The 8,778-nt window shown below is 37.2% G+C and overlaps 1 protein-coding gene across 2 annotated transcripts in view; it reads right to left on the reverse strand.

Moving 5' to 3' along the window:
* Positions 1–897: 897 nt before the first annotated feature.
* Positions 898–8,778, reverse strand: part of Kifap3 (kinesin associated protein 3) — a 135,840-nt gene continuing 127,959 nt past the window's right edge. The window contains exons 20-21 of one of the 2 annotated variants that reach the window (XM_055624498.1): positions 6,058–6,126; positions 2,240–2,304 (exon numbers count right to left, since the gene is read on the reverse strand). In XM_055624498.1, coding sequence (XP_055480473.1) covers positions 6,081–6,126 — 46 coding nt within the window. In that variant the 3' untranslated portion in view covers positions 2,240–2,304; positions 6,058–6,080. Of the gene's footprint in view, positions 2,305–6,057; positions 6,127–8,778 lie in introns of both variants that reach the window. The other variant, XM_055624497.1, reaches the window with a different exon arrangement.

Consider the following 8,778-nt stretch of genomic DNA (forward strand, 5'->3'; position numbering starts at 1 on the left):
TGTTTTTTTTCCAGGCTAATTTAAAATTTAATAATTTTATTTGAGGTGTTACAGATACAACCCAGATTGCATACATGCTAAGAGAATGCTGAGCCACTCAGCTATAGCTCCAGTTCCTTTTTAAAAGATGCTTGTGGAAATTTTATTTTTTATACCCTAAGAAAATTTCTAGTATATGTCATTAAATTAAGTATGACTGTAACTTGTAATCAAAATCTAGTGAGGACAAGATATGACTTACATTATGAATGGCATTTCTAGAAATGCTGAGTGCTGACCCTTTTTGTGCTCTGACATACACAAGAATTTAGATATTCTTCATTATTAATCTCATGGGCAAACTTTCATAACCAAGGGATGCTAAACTGCCCATGCCTGAGTAGAAAGATTACAAATTCTAAGTCTGTGAAGTCCTAAAACAATATAAATATATAAGATATTTAGAAACGTTATGAATTATCAGAAATTTTCTTCTAAGTCAGTGTGTAAACATCACTATTTTTCTATTAATGTCACCTAGATATACTTAGACTCAGTGTACATGATAGACAATAGGAAAGCATTTGTACAAGGAGTGCTGTATTGAAAACAAAAAGAGGTGATATAATTTACTAAATATAGAAATGCGGGGAAGTAATTTTGTATCTCATCTCAATTTTAAAAAGAAATATATATTTTACATTTATTTGTGCTTTTGTTTGATGCATATTTACCATAGCCTATAGGTGAAGGTCAGAGGGCAGACTTCCAGGATTTGGCTCTCTCCTTTAATCATGTGGGTTCTGGTACTTGAACCCAGATCTTCAGCCTTGACAGCAAGTGACTTTACTTACCTAGGTATCTCACTGGCTCTCACCTCAGATTTTTTTTTTAATTGTAAAAATGAGAGTTGGACAGTACTGATTCAAACCTTTCTGACTTTAATAGTTTGTGGGTAAAGGGAAACAAAGACAATAATTGCATGCTTTCAGAACGATCAATTAGGTTGTGAATTCACAAACATAAACAACTTCCCAGATCATACACTACCTTATATGTATCAGGTAAGAACATATATGTTGGTTATATTTACAATTTTAAGTGTTTGGTTTCTTGAGCAGATGGACTGAAGTGTCCCTAGAGCCTTCTGAGCTCTAGCGCTTTGTGCTAGGCATGTGGATTATGGAAATAGTATAGTTGGGTCATGGATTCTAACTTAAAGGCAGAAGCTTACCTTTTATCTGTGTTGTTCTGAAGCCTTGTGTTTCCTTCAGCAGGAAGTGATCAAAAACACAATCTATGCTTATATTTATTTCACTTGCTTGGTTTCTCAAGTAAAATTTTTAATATTTTAAAATCAATGAATTATTTTCAAAACTCATTATTAATCACTGTGCCACTCTCCAGTTCCCACTACCCACTTCTATCTTAAGTGAACAAAGAGAGAAAGAGTTCTTTCCTTAATTTTCTTAGGTAAGGCAAAAAATAATTAGCTTGTTCACAGTTGATATTGTACATTTCAGGAAAGCGAGGCTTAGAAGCCCAGTGTTGTGCCTACTCCGTCCGGAGGTTGTCCCGGGATTCTGCTACAGTTACCAGGGCATGAAGCTGACTCACAGTAGAGGATACTAATGGATAGCATCACTTACAGCATATGCTCTCTCTCAGTTAAAAAACTCAGATAGTTAGTAACTTTGTGAAAGAAACTTCCAGACATAGCATGGAATAAAAGCTGAGGTTCATTTAAAATTTAAAGGTAGCACAACTCACATGAAACATTAAGGAGTTTATAGGTAGAAAGATAAAGCAAAAAAAAAAAAAGTATGTGTATCCCATGTACATGAGTGGTTCCTATGAAACATAGTAAATATGAAAACATGCCTTTGGCTCATTTCTTTGCATGTATGCCACTTTTTAACAGAAATTAGTCACTTAATGTACATAATGTAGTGTGTATTTTTCCAGGCTAGTAGTTCTGCAACAATCTCATGGTAAACATTATTCACCTCAAGATATGGCTGGACGAGTGGCCACTGGAGCATCAATTGCATTTAACAGAAGACATGAGAGTTAGAGCTAACCTGAAGATAACAACGTGGAGAAAAAAGCAACACAGCCCCACAGGAGTACAACATGCATTATTAAGTCAAGATTCAAAGTTAACCCACAGTATACAGATGTCTCATAAGCTGAGCGCACATATGGGAGGGCTGACTTTATCGAGACCCAAAGCTGTAGTAGTAAGGTTCGTCAGGGCGGAATCCATATGCGGTAGCAGGACGTCCAAGGATTCCCACTGGCTGGCCAAAGCCATCCATTCCAAGGCTGGAAAGAGAAAGGCAAGTGATAAGCTGCTCTGTTTTTAACCACACACCCACAGATGGGTCATTGTCAGGGCCCCAGAATGTCACACTTTCAAGATTCCCTGACCATGATTTTCAGAGATATTAACATTTTGTATTCTCATTAAAATGTACTTAATAAAATACCTACTTCTGACAATCTATGTCCAAAATCAGAAACCTGTTAGGAGGGTCTATTTCTAAATAAAGTGGAAGACTCAACTGAAACAGTTTGATTCAACAAATTATTCACACATGTGGCTCTTATGAAAGAGTATGAAAAATTCCCATTCCAGCAATGATCATCACTACTCCACTGGGAAACGGTAACAGTAGCAAGAGTTTGCTGATGGCTACAAGGTCTCTTTGTCTTGTGGAGGTAGAGACTAACCCCTTATTAACACAATATGCAGTCTGAGTATTAGCAGCAAATTCCCAACACATCCAAGTCATATGAGCCTGAAAGAACAAGGGAGAATTCCACACAGCCTACAAACCAGCCAGAGTTTGTGTATGCCAAATTGTGTATCTTTTCCTCTTTAGTAAAATCAGGATGATTTTAAACTCTGGTTTATTCTATGCAAACAGAAGCCCAAGAGTTACACAGATAGCCGGTAGGACAGATACAGACTGATCTGAATTTACAATATTCTTTTGTCTATGAATAAGCTATTAAAAGAAAATCTGTTCTACAAAGCATCTTAGCAAAGATTATTCAACACTGAAGAAAAAGACAAAATGTTAATTTGCCAGGCAAATATGACAGCTTCAACATGCTCATGCACAGCTCATGCAGCGAATGCTAGTGAGCTCGATTTAAAACAGAAGGAAATAATTTATAATGCAGAAATTAAGCTTTGAAAATAAAAAGCACATTTAAATGACAAGACTGAGATTCTATTACCCAAAAAGATAATTTCACTAACAAAATGTCAATCTGATCAAAAATATATTCACATTTAAATTAACTTCCTCTCACAAGGTAAGATTATGCTGAAATACACTAGTATAAAAATGCTAATAGTATGTGCATTCAAGTGTTTGTTTATGTATCAGACCATATCTAAAGAGTAAATGTAAATATGCAAGACGCTAACAGTTTCATGGAAGACACATACTTCAAGCGAATCTACCTCTTAGGGAAACAGAACTAATACTACCTTTCAGGTTAAAGTTTATACTGAGTGATCCTGGGGAAACAAACAAACAAACAAACAAAACAAAACAAACAACCCACAACTCTTTCATGGATCAATATTTTATCAATGCTAGTTTCAAATTTTAAGTCTATATTTTCTTTTGAAATGGTAAAAATATAAATACCCCTTTGTACTTTGTTTCACGGATAAGCTTAAACTTTGAGGTGAAGGAAAAATATTATTGTAGAGGCAGCTTCAGAGAGGGTGGGGGTTGAGAGTAATGAGAATATATTATATACATGCATGAAATTGTCAATAAATTTCATTAATAAAAAACGATGTTTCAGAAATTAGTGGCTTCAACAAATTTCTATATATTCATAAGGTACAGCTATTCAAAATTAGAGAAACAGCTGGCTGATGAGACTCCTAAGCACTAAGACTGAGCATATCATGCGTTTAGCTAACTGACATGTAAGGAGTGATGATGGCTTATCGATTTCAACTTACTCCTTCCCCACCTGTGTACTTGCTACTTCAGACACTCCTGAACTCCTCTTAAAAGGCTTAAAGCTGAACTTAAAGCTTGAACTTATCAGTTCAGGTTAATTTTGTTGTCATTTCTTAGTCTCAAACCTTTGGAAATCAGGTTTGTAATAGATCACTGAGCAAACAGAAAGCACCTTCGAAATTGACAGTATCATCAGAGGGCTTTTGGGAAAGTCTACATAAAAGATGATGATTGGCAGGGAGTTTGGCATGCTAGCACAGAAAAGGAAGTTTCTCAATGCAATATGGGTAGAGAAGCTACTCACAGCAAGTTCCTTTGCTGTCACTGGCCTGGATCAGGACCTGGACCAGCATCTGACCTTTGCAGTCCAATGGTCCTCAGTGAGGAAAGGACTTAGCAGAGTCTCAGAGACTGAGACTGTTCTACATTCAAGGTGAATGATTCCTTTTCTCTATTTCTATCATGGATAGAAAGGCAAACCCCTCACCACTGTTTTCCTATGTGGCTTGTTGACTGAATAAATATATTTAGACATGCCTATATATTGCACTTTTCAGTATAAATGACAAATCCCCATTTGCCCCTTTTCTAAATACACCAATTACACTACAAGAGTCTATATGCCCAGGTAAGTGAGGGTAAGATCCACCCTTAGGTATAGCTCCCTGCTTACGCCACTTATAGCTGCAATGTGTAGGGCAGCACTTGAGCTTTTTGATATGTATGTATGTGTGGATGGATGCATGCATGCATGCATGTATTGCCCAGGAAGGAAACTTGAACCTAACTCTTAAAACTGGCTCTTTTTGATTTACCCTTCATATACTATAGATTAAGCATTTAAAGGATATTTAAATACCCAGCTTGAAGAATACTGTGATACTGTAGATCCTTTTATAGTTATGGCCATCTTTTAAATTAGTTGTGATGCTACAGTTTTCTTCTTTAATCTTTTATTTGGGTTGTTCTAAAGCAGTAGAGGACAGGGCTTTCCATGATGTTAGAACTTGGGAGACAAATATTCTTTTGGATCACGTGGACATTAATTTTACTTTCTTTATTGATACAAAGATTCAGCATTATTAATGTGAAGTCTGGCTCAAAAGTAGGAGAGTCTAATGATAAGTATCACTTTAAATGGAAGTAGACAGATATTAGAGGTGAGTTCTTTTAGAACCAACAGAAGCCACAAATACAAAAGGGCAATGGTGTAGCAAAACTTGTGCCTTTCTGACTCAGGAAGACTTAACCTGCCATTATACTACCATGGATACGTTTGTCCTTACCAGGGACCTAGGAACCCAAAGAAACTAAGCCATGATGTGTGACATCTGCTCTAGCTTTGTGTAACCACCACTTTAGATAAGAGTTTGTAACACATGTCTATACATACTAATATTTAACCATATCCTGCTCAGTATGTCTCTATATACACGAATTCTCTTTCTGCTTCTGTGCACCTGTGTAAATAAACCCATAAATCCTTCCACATTAGCATATGCAGCCACTATACTAGTGTTTCTTCACATGGCTCTTTAGTGATACTGAACTTTTATCTTTAGTGTTCAGATAAAATACGTGTTTTAATCATCCAAACCCAGCATATTTTCTTGATAATAGATAGTTCTAGTTCAATGAAAAAGGCTCTCTCTGGTAAAAAGATAACAAAGGATGGTAATGTCAACACATCAATCTTCTCAAGTTTTATGCCCAAGAACAAAGAACTTAGTGGTATCTTGAGAATAAAATAGAAAATCCTTTAAAGTAGAAAACTATAGTTATAATTCAACAGTAATATAATATTAAACCATTTAGAATTTGTTTTTATAAATCTACAGATTTAATTGACACAGATAAAGCAGAAAATTGAATTCTGTTAATATTTACAGGCCCTGAATCAAGTCCTCAAGCAGCATTCACTAAGATTCTCAACTTGCGATGACTCAGGGAAAAGGAAATCTGAAATGACACGTGACGCTTTACATGCAGCACAGTCCAAGGAAACGGCAGCCAGCAGGAGTCCTTGGCACACTCAGCGTTCCGTGCCACAGTTGCATTACTGGACAAAGGGAAGAGAGGCACCTACCTCGGGCTGTCAGTGAGGCTTAGTTAGTGCACATTTGTAAAGCACTTTGAAATCCTTGGGTGAAAAGTGCTGCGTAAGTGAAAAGCATCATTATTATTTTCCCGTAATTAGAGCAAAGCAACCATGTCTTCTCTTCTTTTAAATTACTAACTCAGCAATACAAGCACAAGCATGTAATAAATTTATTAGTGGATGTTAGCAGGAATGAGAGAATACTTTTCATCCAGTTTTTTTTTCTTTCATAAGCTCATAGGACCTAGGATCTGAAAAAAATTTGAAAATCTTGTTTGCACTTCAATTCACAATGCTCTTGACAGAGCTCATCTAGGCCTTGTCGGAACTCCTGGAAATGCAGTGCCTGGAACTCTGAGTTTCCGTGCAAGCATGCTAGGAAGTTCTTTATTACAGTCCTCCTGTCCAAGTAGCCTTGCAACCATACGCGAAGTCCAATTCTTAGTGTACTGTCTTACTGCCCAGTTCATTCAGTCACCAGGATACAATCTCCAGTCTCGGCTTCATTTGTTTTCTAAAATACTTTTATTTTTATTATTTACCTTAAAATGAAGAGTCTGAAGTTTCTATGACGGTATGATGTGGTCTGAAGTCACTACAGCAGCTGGGAGCTGCCCCGCCCTGACGTGCCCCACCTCATCTGAACCAAGTTCCGCATACAGCGGGAACCTATCTCTGACCTTATTGATGTAACTTAAACTCCACTGATCTTCAAAAATTTTAAGGAGCCATTATGACAAAGTAGTCTAATCCTGACTGTACATATAGGCAGCCCACACACTGACTTTTCACCTGCCACTAAGCTGGATGTCATTTTCTTTTCAATAGTCTTTAAGGAGTCTACACTTCATTTCATAGACTCTTCTGTATCAATGTACGTATTCACTCATTCTTTGTGACTCACAGGTGATATTAAAGGCTTGAGTTAATTTCTGACTGTCAAGTAAAAGGACTCAAACAGGAAGTAGTTCTCACTGGAGGAGACATTCCTGACTCCACAGAATTGTATGACATAATCTGTTAACCTTCTGGAATATTTCATTTTATCAATTAATTTAATATCAATTTATCAACTGATCACTGACCAATAATCAGCATTTTATACTTTTATAATTAAATAATGTTGAAATTCAGAAAAATTTTGACTTTATGTTGTTCCAGGAATTCCAATCTTGATGACTGTGATTCTTTGTACAAAAAACATCTGTTCATTCAAACAGGACAAACACCTGTTGAATTCCCATCATGTGTAAAGTACAGTTTTAGAGCTAGCATATATCAGGAAAAAAGAATACATGGTTCTGGAAGACGACAATCACACGTGGTCCTGCCTTGCAAACTTTGGAGGCAGGGAATCCGGGGCACGGACAGTAGGACTCTAAGTGTTTACTATGCATGAGGACATCTGTAATGCACGACACTGTACCGCTTTAACACCGGTACATCAGGACACTAAGTAATACAATGTGAATGTGTCAGAAACAGTCCATTTCCAGAGCAGACTGTTTAGGCAGGAAGGTTCAACTTTAAAGCACTTGCTGCTATATTTCTAGCACTGTATATTTTGGTTGTGTTTCCCGTATCAGAATGTAAGTATCATGGAGGATGAAGGCTGAAATATTCTCTGATGTATATGAAGCATCTAGCACAGACTCTGACATGGAATGGACAGAGAGTATCAGTGTATGAATGGATGCGTCTGGAGAGACAGGATTGCACAGGTTAAAAGAGAGATGCAGATCGCATAGAGGCCTGAGCAAGACAGTATCAGCTAAACAGTCACAGCAGTGTGTTCTGGGGAAAGTCTGAAATGTGTGACATGAGCAAGAAGCAGAACTTGAGGTCTAAAATGTGAATAGGATTAGAAAGCAAAACTCTTTCTATGCCATATTAAGAACTGCACGGATTTGGAGAATTCCATAGTTTTAAAGAATAGCCTAATTCTGTGTTTAGAAAGTTATCTGCAGTAGGAGAGGGCGTTGGGTGAACTCAAAGACGCAGAAAACATTTAGGAGGTAGTCTAGCTGCCCAGCTTGAAAATGTAGGAGGAGCCTCTATGCCAGCAGCCTAGGAAACAACAGTGAGCAAATTGTTACAGTCTACAACAAAGCTTAACGTGTTTGTGTTGCACACACGCACACCCACCCGCCCACCCGTGGAGGTCAGAAAACTACCTGTGGAGCTCTCTCCTTCCAGCTGTGGTCCTGACCAAACTCAGGTTGTTATGACTGGCAGCAGATACTTTTAGCCAAGAAGGCATCTTGTTGGCCTACCTTTCCTCTTTTGAAATAGACCTTTAGTTACAAAACTTTATTAGCTTAAAATTTAGAGCTAAGGGGGGAAGAAATAAGAAACAACTGGCTGAAAGTTTTAATAACTACAGATAACAACCTTGTCCATTAGTATAGGAACTGCTTCTTGAAATAGCCAGAAGGCTGTGGTCTTCTGTGTGATGAAGTCAGACAGTGTATGAATCTGGTTAGTTTAACATTAAGAAACTGCCATGTTTGTGAAATTACTGTTGTTGGAAGAGAAATGCAGGACAAGTAAGTAACATTCAACAAGGTGGTTTCTTACAACTGGAATCAGGATGTAACTTACAGAGTAGCCACTAGATGGCACCATTGTACTCAGAATGGGCCACTAAATTTTTTATTGTTAGTATCTATCTATCTATCTATCTATCTATCTATCTATCTATCTATCTAT

The sequence above is a fragment of the Psammomys obesus genome, unplaced genomic scaffold (genome assembly GCF_907164565.1).
Source record: "Psammomys obesus unplaced genomic scaffold, mPsaObe1.curated_primary_1811, whole genome shotgun sequence".
In the NCBI taxonomy this organism is placed as follows: domain Eukaryota; kingdom Metazoa; phylum Chordata; class Mammalia; order Rodentia; family Muridae; genus Psammomys; species Psammomys obesus.